General features: G+C 44.5%; 1 protein-coding gene across 1 annotated transcript in view; it reads left to right on the forward strand.

Annotated features, from left to right (window-relative positions):
- Positions 1-768: 768 nt before the first annotated feature.
- Dnah5 (dynein, axonemal, heavy chain 5) overlaps positions 769-18,116 on the forward strand; it is a 317,192-nt gene continuing 299,844 nt past the window's right edge. The window contains exon 1 of the mRNA XM_006520014.2: positions 769-992. Coding sequence (XP_006520077.1) covers positions 981-992 — 12 coding nt within the window. The 5' untranslated portion in view covers positions 769-980. The remainder of the gene's footprint in view (positions 993-18,116) is intronic.

Consider the following 18,116-nt stretch of genomic DNA (forward strand, 5'->3'; position numbering starts at 1 on the left):
TTTTTTGGGTGCACGCCGAATTGGGAATTGAGTGGGGGTTTCCCCGCTAGGTTCTATCAGAACCAAGCTATAAGTATCAAACACACGTCAGAGTTCTGGATTCTGTAACAGAGAGAGTGAAAGGTACCTTAGGAATTTTATTTTTAATATGTGGCTTTCATTGAACCAATCTAATGGGATAAATGAAACATACCATTAATTTCACTTACTTTTTACTTTCAGAAGGAAATGCAAGCCCACATGTGTATGTAACATGTTCCCTTCATATTGAACAGCGCTGGCCCGGATGAGTGTTGGCTCATTTGAAATGCTTCTACTTTAATTCCTTTCGATGATCCCGTGGAATTCTCACATACCACTGCAGCTCTCACCAAGGGAGAGGGGCAGGATATAGTAAGATCATCTCTGTCATCTGCCAATCAAAAGTCAAGTTTAAACATTTCCACGGATGTCTTAGACCAGTAAATGGTTGTGATAGAAATGACTGACCAGGAAGCAAGGGAATTTAAAAATGCTTCCAAGCTGTGAGAAACTACGCATTCGTCTTAGAACCTTCCAATTTGTTTTAAATATCTTTTCTCTTGGAGCTAGAAACACTTAAAACGTCCTCATTTATACAAATTCCAAGTATGTGGATTAAGCTATAGATGATGCTGGATATAATGTTAATGAGAGCTCTAAAAGAATATGGCTAATTGTCAAGAAATGGCCTTGATTTGGACTTCTGCTCCCCAGTGCGGAGCCTGGTGTCCTGGAACCGAAGCCTGAATGTGCTCTACTGTGGCAGGCAGGAGGAGGGAGCTGGTCCAGGAGGAGCATTGCTTGTCGTCATGGTAACCCCGGGAGCCCCAAACAGCCCTTCACACCGGACAACAAGCAGCCTGAGCCGTCCATAGAGGAAGGCTGTGGCTGAGGACCACAGAGGAAGGGTCTTTGCACCAGGTCGTGGGCACTGCACAGAGTCCCGGGAGCGCCGCGTCATGGACAAACTGGTAATGTGCGCGTTTCAAGTGCGCTCGTGGCTCCCTCGTTCAGACAGCCTAGGGCTCCTGGCTCCGAGGGTGGCAGTAGAAGCGAGGAGGTCTGACAGGCTTTGGGGCTTGAGAGTACATTCATACATTCATGAGCTTTTAAGGCAAGAGCTGCCCTTCCACTCCCCCCCCCCGCACACCTCCCCCCCCCCCTGGGGGGCTTCCATGGGCAGCACAGGGCAGCTCTGCCTATTGGGGCACTAAACGTAAACGTGGGGGCCTCAGGAATCATCTCCCCACCCAGTATCTTCATCCTGTTTTTACCCCCGCTTACCCTCATTGCTAAATGGCCACTGGTGGTCAGACACACGGTTGTTCTGTAGCGCCCACAACGAACATCACAGATATCCAGGTGTGGCAAAGGTCGCCTTTGAGTCGAGTTTGTTGGCTGTTACCAGCTCTCACTAGTCCTTTGTGTTTGGGCAAAAGCAAATGTTTAGTTCCCTTGGAGAGAGAGGGTAGGGCTAGGGTAGGGCTAGGGTACAGCAGGGTTAGGGTTAGGGTTAGGTTGGTTTAAAGATAAAAGCCCCACTGGGTGATTTCCTAACCTTTGCACAGCAGGCAAGATGCAGAGGGCAAGATGTGCAAGCAAACCAGTTCTCTTTTCATTTGGTTTGCTCCTTTTAAGTTGTAGGTCTTTTATTTGTTTTTCTTTGTAGCTGGGGATCCAACTTAGGGCTCTGTGCATGCATGCAGGCGAGATCTCTCCCAGCGAACTGAATCTTAGCTCTACTCCTTCCTCTCAGTGACCATTGCAGAGTAATAATAGCATCTAGATAAATTGTATGAGACTCCAAGGAAGATTGCATATGTGTGTATTTATAGTATATATGTTTCATTTAACCATAACATCTGCAGCTACATTACTATAAAAATCTATGTTAATCCATAAAATATGTGGTTTGTTATGGTTTAATAAATGTGAATGCATGCTTAATGAAGAATGGTATATATCTAAGTTCACCTACTTGGGCATTTTCTTCTCTGTAAAATTCTTGATTTATTTTAGTTGACACAATTGTCCATATTTGTCAGGCACAAATGTAAGGTAAGTACTTTACCCCTGAGTCACGGTCCCAGACTAACAGAAAGCATTGTAATAGTAGCTATTGTGGAGTGGCTAAATGAAGCTAAGTGAAGGACACATTTTCTCAGATGAGTATCTTTTCTTGGTTAAGAGAACACAAAGTCTGTTCCTATCAGGTTTCCTGAATACAATGCATTGTTACAAACTCAAGTCATCAACTTGCAGAATAGATGTCTTAACCTTACTATTACATTTAATTGGAATTTTCTACCCTTCCTTTGACCTCTCTCCAAACTCTTGTGAGTTGCTGCCTCCAGAGGATTCTACCCATTCAACATTTTAGATTCTGCCCGAGAAATGTCGCAGAATTTCTCTGTAAATATTTAATACCTTGTTTAAAAGCTGCTGTTTTGTATTGTGAGCATCTCATTATGGGAAGCATGTTAATATTGTTATTGTATAATTTATATATCATAAATACCTAGCATTTATAATAAGTCTATTTCAGCAAAAGTGAATGCTTGGTTCATTATAATTTTTTCAGTGACCCTCTGATTTTCATCAAAATCTGTCAAAGCAAATAGAGACCCTGAAGTGGCAAATGAGGCAAACCCTGGAAACCACAAATGACTCGACTTAAATTTACATGCTGTGAGACCACAAATGCTTTCCAAGTGTTATCTTGTAAGGATGTGTGGCACACACTCCTGTTAGCTTCATCCTGAACTCTTCTGCACTGACAATTGCTTGCTTCAAAATTTCGCTGCTACATCCTTTGCCTCTAATTTTCTCTTGGTGTGAATCTGTGAAGCTAGAGGAGTTAAAATGATCAGGTGTGCTGTTTTAGGTTTGGGTGGTGCTGGGATCTGATCAAGGCCCTTGCACATTCTAGGACTCTTCCAGCCGAGCTACGTTGTCAACCCTTGGGTTTTGTTGCTTCTGGTTTTGGTTTTGTTCTTTGGAGGTGTGTCTTACTGTGTAACCCAGGTTACCCTCAGACTCTTTTTCGTCCTGTCTCAACCTTCAGACAAGAACCTCCATGCACCGCAAATGTTTCTTGTTCAACAGCATAACAAAAAAGCTAACTTGATATGTGTCTTTTTACCTATCAAGTTTGTAAGCCCTCCAGCTTCCAAAACATTGTTGAAAACTATGTTTATGGGCTGCTAAGAAGGCTCTGGGGTGAAGGCACTTAGCACCATGCTTGAAGACCTGAGTTCAAGTTTTCAGGACTCACATGGTGGAAGAAGAGAACCAATTTCTCAAAGTTCTCCTCTGACCTCCACATATGCACTTTGACATGTGTGCACATGCATTCACGGAATAGACAAAAACAAACAAAGAGATGTAATAAAAAGTTAAACTGTATCTTTACAAATTAATGGTGAAAAAATAGGTTTTTAAAGGGATATATTTCTATGAGTACATACAGAATGCAAAAGTAAAAGCATACAACAAAGTACTGCTATCATTTCTAGCTAGTAACTTTAAACAGGATTTTATTTTTTCTTTATTTAAAAACTTCCTTTAATTGCCAGCTGAAGTGGCTCATACCTTTAATCCCTGAAATCAGGAGGCAGAGACAGGTGGAGCTCTTTGAGTTTGAAGCCTTCTTGGTTTACATAGTGAGTTCTAGGACAGCCAGGGCTATGTAGAGAAACCCTGCCTTTTTTCCCCCTGTAATAAATTCATGTATATACAGTTTTGTATCTAGAAAAGGTACATAGGATAATGTTTTTAGGTTGATTGAATATACCAATAATATTTCTACACTGAAGAAAACATATCTGTGATCTCGGTGTTTAGGAAGGAGGCAAGCCGGGCGGTGGTGGCGCACGCCTTTAATCCCAGCACTTGGGAAGCAGAGGCAGGTGGATTTCTGAGTTCGAGGCCAGCCTGGTCTACAAAGTGAGTTCCAGGACAGCCAGGGCTACACAGAGAAACCCTGTCTCAAAAAAACCCAAAAAACAAACAAACAAACAAAGGAAAGGAGGCAAAAGGGGTTTAAGTTTTCAGCCAGCTCGGGCTACATCAGGAATCTTTGTCTTAAAAAACAAAAACAAATAAGAAACATAATATCCCTTCTAGAAATTTACATCCTATGGGAGTATCCTGTGGTAATTACATGATGGATCATATCTTTGTAAATACTTTCTATAATTCTTTGTCTCCCCAGCCAAGCAAGCAGCTTCTAGTTTATGTAAGTCATTGGTGGGAAAGGTTTGCAGGTCAGCGAGAAGAACGGAGAGAGAAACAGAAGCAGGACTCAGTTGTTTTGTGGTAACACCACACAACATCATTCCCTCAGTGCTACTCCGTGTTAGCATTGACCCTAAGCCAAGGTTGACAGGGACAAGATTTTTGGCAGCTCTGGAGAATTATCATCAATACTGCAAAAGGTGTGTTTCTGTGGTTATAGACACTGAAGTAAAAATATAATGCATACGGTGTCATGTTGCTGAAAACTGACCTCATAGAACTTAACCTTCCCTAGGGAGGGCAGAACTCCCGTCTCCCTCATGTCTGGGTAATGGGACTCATGAAGCTGGTCTCAGAATCAGAGAGAAGATCCTGCAAACATAGCTATTTCTAAGAACCGCATCTTTCTTGGCTGCTTTAAGACTCCAGGCGGAAGCTCACCTGTTACATTTTCCCATTTTGTCATGCTTAGCTCTTTCCTGGCTCGGGGCCACCGGGGAGTGTATTTATACCTCTATGCTGTTTGCATTTGGCTTTGTCTTGTGGCCTTCAACAAACAGGTTAAAAAAAAAAAAAAGAGTGGAACGGCTCTAGGTTACTTTATTTAGGAATGAAAGCCAGCGGCTGAACTCGAGCGTAAATCATCTGCCAAGGATATTTTTATCTCCCGGATTGCTTCATCTCCAGGGAACCAGCCTGGAGAGCTGGGTGGCTCCCTTTGTCTGCTCCATCCAGGGCAAGCCCGTCCCCCCAGCCCCGCCCCACCTGTGCTCGGAAGGCCGAGGAGCTGGCTGGCTGGGTGTTTTTCTTTTGCTTTCACTTCTCTCTAGAGAAAATACTTAGAAAGTGAGGCTGGAAGTATTAACTACACTTGAGCAGTTCGGTTCAATTCAGCAAACACTTGTGAAGTGCCGACTGTGTTTAAAGTACAACGGCTCATTCTGCGGAAGAGTCCTTCTCTCCTTCAGTGTCTTAGTAATCTCCCCATTCCTGTCGTCTCCCTTTCTCTTTTTTTCCTCTCCCTCCCTCCATTTTCCCCGCCCTCCCTCGCTCCCTCCTACTCCTCCCACTTCTTTCTGTCCCTTCCCCTCCTTTCAGTCCCTTCCTTTCCCTGCCCTCTCTCCTCTACCCTCTGTCCCCTTCCTTCTCTCCCTCTCTCCCTCTCTTCTCCCTCCTTCACTCTGTCCTTTCCTTCCCATTTTGCTTTTGTCATTTTATTTTTCCTCTTTCCCTTTCTCTCTCCTTCCTCCATTTCTTTGCCTCTTTCCTCTTTTCCTTCATATAGATTGCCTTCTCTCTCTCTCTCTCTCTCTCTCTCTCTCTCTCTCTCTCTCTCTCTGTGTGTGTGTGTGTGTGTACAGCAAGTAGGATTACTTTGCATGCGCATGTTTGCACAGCCAGAGACTGTCTCTTTGTGGTGTTTCTGTAGTTTTAATTTGCATGTGAGTATTGGCCATAGTCTGTCTTTCTGTCTCTTTCTCTCTCTCCCTGTCTCTTCTTCTCTCCCTCCCAGCCCCCTGTGTGTGCACACGCATAGATTTACTTTGCATGTTTGTATATTGGCCAGAGCCTGCCCTCCCCCACCTCTTTCTCTATGGAAGTTTACTTTGTGTGTATGTGTACTGGCTGTGTGTGTGTGTGTGTATGTGTGTGTGCACATACATGCGTGTGCATGCACACAAGTGTGTGTGTGCAGATTTACTTTGCATGTTTGTATATTGGCCAGAGCCTGCCCTCCCCCACCTCTTTCTCTATGGAAGTTTACTTTGTGTGTATGTGTACTGGCTGTGTGTGTGTGTGTATGTGTGTGTGTGCAGATTTACTTTGCATGCACATGCATTGGCTGCCATGGAGGGAGGTCTTTCTTCTATCAGTCTCTAACTTATATTTTGTGACTGGGTTTCTCAAGGAGCGGTGGTTCAGGTCGGCCAGCGGGTCTGAGAGCCTCCAGGCTCTTGCTGCCTCTTCCTGCTGCTGCTGGGTTTGGGTTTATGGGTGTGAGCCTCTGCACTTCAGCTTTCCATGGGTACTGAGGTCTGAATTCACATCCCTAGCTTGTGCAGCCAGCCCTTTCCCCGTTGACTCACGCCTGCAGCCTGCCCACATTCTTATAAGCCCTTGTCCCAAGTTTCTATCATAACTCTAGTGCTCCTCAGATGCTTGCTCTGAAATGAATGGCATTTTACTTCATTTTTCTTTTAAACAAATAACAAGCAGTTATGGAGCCTGATTGCTGTTTATGACTGACTTACAGTGAGACCGTCTTCAGGAGATGGGATACTGGTGTGGTATTTGTTAAACTCCATGTGATACATCTGCCCAGAGTTAGTACTCTACATTGGCTTAGTAGTGAAAGCTGTAGGTGAGAGCTACCCCAGACTGGGCATTATGATAAAATTCCCACAGGCCAGCATTTCTGCCCTGAGATCAAACATGAAGGATCAGTTCTTTTGATGCGGCTTCCAGGTGGGGCCAGTAGAGTGAGACTGGGGAACGTGGGCTGAGTCTTCGGATAGCATCTACCACAGGATGTGGTCCTGGACTTTTGAACATAGGAACAAAATTAAAAATCTTCCTCTTGGAAATCTGTGGGCTTAGTGGGTCATTTCTGAGCATCCCGTTCTGGACTGGGATGCCCACTGACTGTTCATTTCGAAACACAAAGCAAGGCCTACCTCTGAGAAGGAAACCATTGTTGACTGGAGAGTCTCCTCCAGGAGGGCCAACTCAGGAACTGTCCAGAGACTGGAGATCACCAAAGAACAGACAGCGACCTCTGTGTGCTACGCTGACAGTGGTGAGGACAGTCCCGAGGACCGGTCCTCGCCTATAGCCAGCAGTGGATCAGAAGGAGGCTGAGAGCTGAGCAGTCCGGCCAGAAAACATGGCCTCATGAGGAGCTGAAGCCCAGTGGAGACAAGAGGAGGGCCCTCTGGAGAGAGGCAGCAGGTGAAGCTGCAGCAGTGGCTAAGGATCTGACAGGGCTTCGAAGAACATCAGTGAGGGGAGGGAAAGAGGCCCAAATCCTGCAGTAAGTAAGCAGTACTTTCTACTTAGAACAAAGACGTCAGTACTGTAGTCAACAAGCAGATGCTAACAAGACTGTATCAGATCCCCACTGTATAATCCAGGCCAACTCACTCCCGTCGTGGCACTCACAGGTTGAAGTCTCAGCCCTCTGGTACCCCAAGACGCAATTGTGTTTGGACATGGTGTCTTTTGAGAAAGAGCTCAAATGAGGCTGTAAGCGGGAGCCCCGGTCCTATCTGATTGCTCACCTTTGCAAACAGAGATGATGAGAACATGGGCATACACAGCCAGAGGGAAGGGTCGACCACATGAGGTCCTAGTGTGAAAACAGTCGTCTGTATGCTGAAGGGAGAGGCCTCAAATAAACTACCCTGCACACACCTTTGATCCTGCAGCTCCAGGTTTTAAAATCCATGGGAAGATTAGCGTCTATGTTATATAGCTCAAGGCACCTCTTTTGGTAGGAAAAGGAATGAAAATTGCCATGTTGATAAACTTAGCTGTAGCCAAACTGCTGTTATTTGGCGATAAAGAGCCCCCGGGGTAGGGCTGTCTCTATGTTGCTTGGATCTCAGAATAGCTCTGTGGTTTATCACTCTCAGCCTTCTCTCCCCTCTGCCCTCTCTGTATTTGGCAATAAAGACCTTTAATTAGCTTGCTCAGAGCTCACCAGAGTAAGCTGCCTGTCACTGGTCTCTCCTTTGTCTTCTGTGTGGCCTGGTGTTCCTCTGGGTCCTCCATTCTTCCCCTTATAGATAAGGGTGGCTGGGTCAGCCCAGCTAGCCCAGACCTAGACTGGTAGACAGTAACAGATATTTAAACAAATGGTTAGGCAGAAATGTTAGGGGCATTCTGTGCCGGGGTTGCCGCTCTGCAGTAGAGGCTTGTTTAGAATACACAAGGCTCAGTCCCAAATTTCCTCCCTACCCATAGAAAGAGAGTATTTACTTTCAATAAATAAAAGCAACCCACCTGGAGCTCTGGTTATCCTTGTGACAGAGTAGATCAAACACAAACTGGCAGTTGTCTTATTACCTCCTGTTACTGAATGCCAGCTAAGTGGTCTTGGCTTAGGGAGTCTTCCATGTAGCACCTGGAGGCTGGGGTATCGAGCAGCCTAGCATCTGGGCTTTCCCACCATCCATAGAGCTTAATGTAGTGTCTTTGCAGGGGGTGTTTTGGGCTCCTTACAACAGGGTGGCTTTAGGCGGAGGCAGCTCTCAAGGTGGTTGAAAGCTACAAAAAGTGATCTACAGAGTAAAGGTGGCAGCTTAGTCACTTTTGTGACCTGGCCATGAAAGTTACTTCCAGTCTACCCTATTGGTCAAAGCAGTGGCAGGCTCCCTGTCTTAGTCACTGTTCTATTCCTGTGAAGTGACACCATGACAGAGGAAACTCTTGTACAAGAAAACATTTAGTTGAGGCTGGCTTCCAGTTTCAGAGGAGTTAGTTCATTATCGTCATGGTGGGAAGCAGACAGTCATGGCTCTGGAGACAATGGGGGAGGGGGGGTTGGTGGTGGGGTGGGGAGGTGGGGGCAGGGTGGTGGTGGTGGAGCAGGGCTTGGGCTTTTGAAATCTCCAAGCCTACTATCAACGACAAATCTCCAAACCAGGTCGCACCTCCCAATCCTTGTCAAAAAGTTCATCACCTGGGGGCTAAGCATGCAACCACGTGACCCTGTGGGAGTCATTCTTACTCACAAACGTCACTGTAACTCTCAAGCAGGGATGGGTGGCAGTTTACCTTCCAGCCTAGTTTGCTTCCCGGTCCCATCTCTCAAGCCTGAAGTACCCCCTCCCTCACCCCCCCCACTCCATCTCAATGGGAGGGATATGTGGGATGAGACGAGTTTGGAGGTCTTTGTAACCCCAACATTACGGAATGAGCATGGGAACGAGGATCAGTGTTAGCAGTCATCTCTCGGATAAACTTTCATCTGCCACTAGTCCTTACCCACTGTTGTGGTTAGGGTTCTATTGCCTTGAAGAGACACCTTGACCATGGCAAACTCTTGTAAAGAAAAACATTTAGCTGGGATAGTCTTACAGTTCAGAGGTTTGCTACATTGTTGTCATGGTGAGAAGCATGGCAGTGTGCAGGCAGACATGGTGCTGGAGCAGGAACTGAGAGTTCTATACCCAGATCAGCAGTCATCACAAAGGGTAAATCACATTAGGACTGGCTTGAACATCTGAGACGTCACAGCCCAGCTTCTAGCGATACACCTCCTTCAACAAAAGCACACACAGCCCAACAAAGCCTCCCTTCCTAAGAGTGACAATCCCTTTGTGCCTGCTGGGGCCATTTTTTTTTTTTTTAATTCAAACTGCCACACCCACCAGCATGTTGCTCACAGGAAAGGAGGACTCTGAGTATTCAAGTCAACCTGAGTGATGACCATGAAGAACGTTTGCTTTTTACCAACAATAAATAGATTGAAATTCTGACCTACATCACCACCCAACATTTTGGGGGGGGGGTGCTTGGGAAGAGAGAAATTTATGATCATGAGGGAGCAAGGCTTTAGAATTTCGTGCATAATCCTTCTATTTTCTTCAGATGTATAATCTGTGGGTTAAGGGGCAATTTGTAGAACGAGATGAGTCAGATTAACACACTGTTATTAAGACGGAGAAGGGAACAGTGTGGGGTAAGTGTTCCTGTACTGGGTTGCTGTTACAAGGGTTGTAGAAATGCCACAGTCAGTCACATACACATCTATGTTTGCAAGCACCTAGGTGCTGTACCGGCTGCAAATTTTATTTTTAAAATGATCTTATGTATCACAACTGACATCTCTGGGCAGGAGAGATGGTTTCAGTAGTTAAAAACACTTGATGCTGTTATGAGAATAGAGTTCAGTTTCCAGCACCCACAGGGGCCAGCTCACAACAACCTTGAATTCTAGCCCTAAGAGATCTGACATGCTATTCAGATGTCCACAGGTATGTTTACATAATATACATACCTATTAGAGACCAACAAAAATGACAAATGATCCAAGCCAGACATTTATTGCTTGCTTTTTAGTTACTGTTAGGTTTCTCTCTCTCTTGAGAAGGGATTTCATATAGCCCAGGCTAGTCTTGAACTTACGATAAAGCTGAGGATGACTTTGAACTCTTGATTTTCTGCCTCTACTTCCCAAGTGCTGGGCTTACAGGTAGTGTGTGCGCGTGTGCGTGTGTGTGTGTGTGTGTGTGCGTGCGTATGTGCCCCCTCTCTTTAATTTTTACATTCTTTTTTTGAGACAAGTTTCATTACGTAGCACAGGCTAGCCTTGTCTTGGTGAGCCTGCTGCCTCTGTCACTAGACTACTAGGAGTGTAGATTTGATGTATGTTTTGTGGTTTAAAACATTTTTATTCTAAACACAACTCAGGAACCCTTGCTCTTTGCCTCATGTGGCATTTCCTTTTTGTGAACATGTAAATTTATCAGCTCCTTTTATTTATCAGCTATTTCTAGTAAGTCCATGCATTTTGAATCATTACATTAAGAAACTAAAGGTCAGATAAATAAACAAATAATAAAAGGACATTGTTGAAACCTGAGGATAATTTAATTGTCATGTAAGAGAAAAATAGTGGAGTGGGAAGCAGAGAATATTGACAGCTGCTGGAGGAGGGAGATGGAGAAGAGGGAGAGAAATCACCTTTGACCTTGAGAGCTGGAGGTCAGGAACTTGGCAGGCTCAGCTATCTGATCTATGAGAAACTGAATTGAGAAGGTGAAGAAAGTTTCATGGAAGAGCAGGAGAATGGCCAGAGTGTCTGGACAGATTGAAGATTGAGGCCAGGGAAAAAGGAAAGGGAAAGATGGCCCACTAGTAGCTTGAGTTAGAACTCAGGAATGTGAGGCTTAGACATGAATGTCCGAGCAACTGCATCAGGGAGACACTTCTGTCACACTAAAGCAAGTTCCTCATCACGGGGAAAATTATTCCTCTCCCTTTTTAAAAAAGAGTAAATTTGAACTCTTCTGTCTATCTGACCAACATCATAAATTTTAGCTGTGATGAACAAATCTTACTCACCCTATAATCATAATTGCTCAAATTGCTCAATAGGAAGCACTTGCTAATATAGACTTGTTTATAGGAATAATATCTTGATGATAGTAAGTGTGGTTTTCAAACACTAATAGTTAAACTCGTAGTTTTGGGCCAGATAAGCCAAGTAAGTAAGCAAGCGCAATCTCTCTACCGCCTTGAAGTCAAATCCAGTGAAACCGCTTTTGTTTTCCAACTTTCGGCATTATCCACTTTAACGTATGCTCGTATGTTTAATTTTAATTTTATAAAAAAATACATTAGCCAAGAAAAACTCTTAAACTCGTGATATTTTAAAGCTGTACATGTCAGGAGATAAATCTACACACCCACCTGCAGTGCGAACCTGAAATTTCCTTTCTCAAATTATTTCTTTTCTGGCTGATTTTTTTTTTTTCAGCATGGCATTTGATGGACAAAGAAATGAAAACCCACCTCAGCCTGTAGGTGTGGCATGGGTTCATCGATTACTTGCTGGTGGGTTTGATATCGCCAGATGTCTCTGAAGGGCCAAGTGGGCGGCACGCCTGCTTTACACCGGCACACTCGGCAGTCTGTTTCTTCTGATTTAACACATTGATGCCACCCATTTGAGATGAAACAGTATCTTTAAGAAGCTACCTAATCAGGGAAATGCATTGTTCTTAGTTTTCTAAAGCTACAATAAGAAAATGTCACAAGCTAGGTACCTCCTTTGATTGACAGAAATCTGTATTCCCATAATTGCGAGAAGTCAGAAGTGAAGGTGTTAGCAAAAGGCACACTTTTTCCGGGAGCTTGTTCTGTGTCTTTCCTTGGCTTCTGGTTGGCCCTATGTGGAGGTTCATTGCACACCTCGCCTCCTGTTCTAGTGGCTGCCGGTGTTAGGAGGATGGCAGCTGCATCATTCCATTCACGTGACTGTCTTCTTCCTTTGTGTCTCCGCATCTTCATCCCTCTGTGCATGCCTATCTACATATTTCATTCTATGACATTATTCATATTAGACTTGAGTCCACCATCATTGTAATAACTTTATTACAATGTTGTTAGTCTGCAAAGTTGTGTTTTCCAAATAAGATAACCACAAATCCTGGGTTTAGGAATTCAAAGTATTTTTTGAGGTAATAAATTCAACCCACAAGAACAGTATAACTCATAAATTTCTTAGCAAGGGTTTCCTTCTTTGTATTTTCCTTTTTGCTTTAGGAAAATGTTAGGAATTATTTTAACATGAGAAACAATAGCCACAAAGCTGGCACAGAGTACACACTTTCAATCCCAGTGCTCAAGAGGCCAGCCCTGCCCACAAAACTGGGCATGGTGGCACATACCTGGAATCTAGGCTTCTGGGATGTCAGCTCTACCCACCAGCCGCCTCACTAGAAACAATCATTACAACAGTTATTTTGTTTTTAAAAAACCTATCATCTCATACACTTGCTACAACCCTTCAGTTTTTAATGTATATCATGGAGCTATTATTGTGCTCATAAGACAGCTGAACAGACCAACAATAAATACAAAATCCTTAATCAATGTTATTCCCTTTCCCAATTCAGAACGGGCAGGTTCTAAGTTAGGTTCGCAGTGAAGCTTGGAGTTCAGGGAGAGCCCAGGCAATGTGTTCCACGGGCGCATGTTTTCACGGAATTGGTCAAAGAAGGGTACTGTGGATTGGAAATTTAGGTTGAATTTAATGTCCAATGCATTGGGTGAGGTTTCTGGGAAATGAGCAGGCAATAATGATGAGATTAGTGTCTTTATAAAAAGCTTGAGGAAGTCTGCTAGCCCCTTCTATTTCACCATCCAAGGATGTAGCAGCAGATGCATATACAGAGCAAAGTGAGCGATTCCCAGACTCAGAGTCTACCTGGAGCTAGGATTCTATAGTCACTAGAACTATGAAGTACATTTCTTTAGTTTTTTTTTTTTTTTTTTTTTTTTTTTTGGTTGTTGTTTGTTTGCTTTTGTTTTTCGAGTCAGGGTTTCTCTGTATAGCCCTGGCTGTCCTGGAACTCTCTTTGTAGACCATGCTAGCCTCGAACTCAGAAATCCACCTGCCTCTGCCTCCCAAGTGCTGGAATTAAAGGTGTGCACCACCACCACCTGGCCATTTCTAACATTTCTAACATTCCTTTTTCTTTTTCTTTTTCCGTTTCCTTTTCTTTCCTTTCTATTTCTTTTCTTTTCTTTGTCTTTGTCTTTGTCTTTGTCTTTTGTTTTGAGATAGGGTTTCTCTGTGTAGCTCTGGCTGTCTGCACTTCTGTAGACCAGAATGGCCTCAAGCTCAGAGACTGGCCTGCCTCTGTCTCTCGAGTACAGGGATTAAAGGGATGTGTTAGCATTGCACAGCTCACAGTAACATTTCTAACACTGCACGGAAGAAGACATTTTCTTAGAGACTCACTAAAGACCAAGACACAACACATGCCAATCATACTGTCTCTCCCTATGCAGACTTCCCCTTCATTGTCTTCCCCTGTGGTGGTGATCATAGATCTTTCAGGCTCAGAGAGAGAGAGAGAGAGAGAGAGAGAGAGAGAGAGAGAGAGAGAGAGAGAGAATGAATTTGGGTTTGTGGAATATATTTAGATGGTTAACAAGAATGTATCTGTAGATGTGTTTCTCAGTTCTGCTGTAATCATACATCCAGAGACTTACTCTGAAGGTCCGTGGTTAAGGTCTTATTCCTGTGACCATGCGCTTGTACACAGCATCTGTTTTCATTCTGTGAAAGACAGACTGTCTTAAGGTTACTGTGACTGTGATAAAACACACGACCAAAGCAACTTGGAGAGGAAAGGGTTTGACTCTCATATCACCGTTCATCGTTGAAGGAAATGAGGATAGGAACTGAAACAGGGCAGGTGTTGCCCGTGCCCTCCGGACTACTAACTACTGATGCTACCTGCCCTTGGGAGTTGGAGGTGACGTGGCACGGAATCAAGGACAAAGATCTTGGGAGAATGCAGCTGCAAGCTCCTTTAATACCCTCCACTTGCCCCACATTGGTCCCAAGAAAGCGTCTCTTCTAAACGGCAGTTCCTGATTGGCTGGCATTCTCTGTGTCAGCAATCCTTGCTCTCCCTGACAGTTCTCACTTAGGTCCTCCTGTAGGAGATGCCTTTGAGTTTGCTTGGCCCCGAGCGTTTACATTGAGGTGACCACTGCAGTTCTTCCTACAGGCAGGAACTGACAGTGCCATGGAGGGATGCTGCTTACTGGCTTTCTCATCACGGCTTGCTCAGGTTGCTTTCTTATACAATCCTGGACTGCCAGTCCAGGAATGGCCCCACCCACAATGCACTGGGCTCTTCCCCATCAATCACTAATTAAGAAAATGCCCTACAGGTTTGCCTTCAGCCTGATCTTACAGGGGCATTGTCTTGGTTGAATTTTCCTCCTCTCAGATGACTTTAGCTTGTGTCAAGTTGACATAAAAATAGTCAGCACATAGACTAACATTTTTACTATATAGTTTTTCTTTGAGAATTTTGTTATGTGTCTGTAATGAACTATAATCATATTCTCTCCCCCTTTACCCTCATAATTTCCGTATTCCTTCAACATGTACCCTTCAGAACATCACATCTTCTTTCTTTTCAGATTTGTTTTTTTTATTACTTTTAATTGTGTGAGCATGTGAGATCAAGTGTGTGCGTGCATGTGTGTGTATGTGTGTGTGTGTATATGTGCTGTGTGCTATGAGCAGAATTACATGGGTGCTGGGAACTGAACTTAGCTCCTCTACAAGACCAGTGCTGCACCATCTCTTTAGCCCTTCCTTTCCTATTATACATCATCAATCCAGTTAGTGCTTTCCATATATACATGGGTATAGGTCCACTCAGTGGAGCCTGGGAAACCTTCCAGTGACCACACTTTCAAAGAAGAATGCTTCTCCCTCCTCCAGCAGCTAGCAGCTGCCAGTAGCTCCTTAGTGAGGAATTGGCCTGGAGAGTACCTTTCCCTTCTATGCTAGACATTTGGCTGACTACATCTTGTATAGGTCTTGTGCTGGTAACTAGGTAACCACAGATACTGTGAGTTCATGAATGTGATAGCCATTTAGAAAGACTGGTTTTTAAATAGTTTATGGGCAACTCTTTCAGTCATTAGATGTGACCAGAGGAGTGGAAAATTTGATTCTCATTGATCAAAATTCGAAACTTTCTCCTTTAAGACTGTTCTTATGATTTGTTTTAAATAATCTGTATATATATATATATATATATTTTTGTGTGTAGGTATGTACACGAGAGTGCAGGCATATGTGGAGGCCAAAAGAGAATTTTTGATCCCTTGAAACTTGAGTTACCAAAAATGGTCCCCTGCAGGAGGAGTATGTGCCCTTAGGCCTGGAGACATCTCCTAGCCCCAGGACTATTCCTGATAATGTGACGACACCATTATAGACATGCTGCTATGGGTGGGGATGTCCCCAAAAGCTCATACACTGGGAACTGGGTCTCCAGTCGGGGAGTGTTAAGGTGGTGCAGCTATTGAGAGGTGGGGTCTAGAGAAACATAAACACAAGGAACTGAGTTCAATCCCCAGGGCCCCTGTGAAAATCAGGCATGGGGATGCTTTACCTGTGACCTCAGTGCTAAGGAGGCAGAGTTGAGTGGTCCTTTCACCAGACAGCCGAGCCCAATTCAGTAGGAAACTCTGAAAAAAAAAAAAAAAGCCAGGCAGTGGTGGCGCTCGCCTTTAATCCCAGCACTTGGGAGGCAGAGGCAGGCAGATTTCTGAGTTCGAGGCCAGCCTGGTCTACAGAGTGAGTTCCAGGACAGCCAGGGCTACAAAGAGAAACCCTGTCTCAAAAACAAACAAACAAACAAACACCCCCCCCCCCAAAACAAAAACAAACAAACCAAACTTCGTAGAACAATTGAGCAACACAATAAACGCAGCCTCTGTCCTCTACACACACATGAGAGCCCGTCCACACCTCATCCTCACATATGCACACCCTTACACAAATAGAAAAAGTTTAAAGAAATAAGTGATGTGGGTCTTAGATTTGAAAAGGTTTAAACTTCTCACTGGGGATGCCACCATGCTAATCAGCACTGAAAACTGTAAACAAGTTAAAACCAGCTCGGCACAAAATGCTCGTGGTTATCGTGGCATGAACACACAGGAGGGATCAGTGTGTGGCGATGTCTCTGGTCTCTGTCAGAGACGGAGGGTCTTGTCTGTGAAGCTCTGAGCGTGGTCCTCTGGCCTGCACAGATCCCGGTTCTCAGCCGGTCCCCGTGTGATGGACAGCTAGCTGCTGCTGAAGGTGAAGTGTGGCAGAGACCTCACGTAGCTGTTCTCATTGACCCTAAGCAAGCAGCCAGCCAGCCATGTGACAGAAGAACATGGGCAGGCAATGGTAGTGATGGCAGCAGACAGACAATTAGGGGAGCAGCCATTTGAATGCTGCTCTGGGGCAGCAAGGAAGAGGTGGACAAGGGGTTCTCAGATCGAGGTCTGCCTTAGTGAGCCAAGTGTAGTTTCTTTGCCCATTTAAAGTGTCTGCATAGGAAATCCTGTCCACCTGTGGGATGACTCCTTGACAATTAGTAAGATCACTCTGCTTTCCCTGTTATATGAGGGGTGGTCACACGTAGCTGTTGTGCCAGTGGTTAGCATTTAATTTAATTTAATTTTTTATTTTATTTTTTTGCATTTGAGATGTGCAATCAGTTATAAAAAACAGGGTTTGAATGTTCTGTGTATGTGTTCTTCATTGTGTGACTATTTCACCCAGGTTTTATTGTAAGTCTTCTGTAGTCCATTTTTTGGTCCATTACAAAATGATGCTGGGACTTGTCTGGAGATGTCAATGCCACTGATGATTTGAAAGGCACTGTTTATTTTGGAAGAAAGTTATCTTTGGGTGTAGTGGAGATCTTGGGCATGTAACTAGAGGTAAGAGACAGGAGCTGAGGGCTATCGTGACGAAAGCAGAATGGCTTCCTGAAGCTTTTTGTGGGTTTGGGCAGTGGTTACTAAATGGGCACAGGAAAGGAAGGGCAGCTTGGGTTTAGTGAACGATAGTGGGAGACACAGGGGAGGGTCCCCCAGGGCTGCGGTGAGCAGGAAGCAGCCTGAGAGTGGGGACATGTAACTCACTTGGACATCGTCTTCTCGCTTTGAACTTCCGAGGGGATACCTTCCTTCCAAGGCCCTTTGTCATTTTTGTGAGATTTGGGCAATGGGCTGTTCTGTACACGTGGCATCCCAGATGAAGCACACGAGATCTAGAGGAGCTCTTGAGCCTCTTGGTCTCCAGGATCTACTCCTGTATTGTAAGGGTCTAAGGTGGCTCTCAAGAGGCTCAGAAGGAGAAGCTTAGGGCTGACCTGAGGTCATGCCATTCTGTGGAGCATGACTGCACACAGCAAGGTGGATCCCAGAGTCACTCAGGAAGAAGTCTGTTTTCCTACCCGTGTTTCTGCTCCTCGTGGGTTGTTTCCTGAAGATGGTCTACAGGATTCATTCCGTGTTCTTCCACTCCCCGGGAAAGCACCTGTCTGTGGCCATCTCAGTGGCAAGCACCTTGTGCAAATAAAAGTCTCCATGACACAATCCTTTCATGACTCTGCATGCCACGCATGCCACCTATAGTTGGTTATATTTACAATCGATAACACAGGTGCCAGGGTATTGATCTTCCTTGTGCTCAGAGAATTGATTTCAGAGCCTTTGTGTAGACACAAGGCCTTTTTGCCCAGGCTCGTATAGACCAAGATAGTTAAAAGTGAAAAACTACCCAGTCAATTCATTTACCTTGAAAATATGTT

This window comes from Mus musculus, chromosome 15 (assembly GCF_000001635.26).
Source record: "Mus musculus strain C57BL/6J chromosome 15, GRCm38.p6 C57BL/6J".
Lineage (NCBI taxonomy): Eukaryota > Metazoa > Chordata > Mammalia > Rodentia > Muridae > Mus > Mus musculus.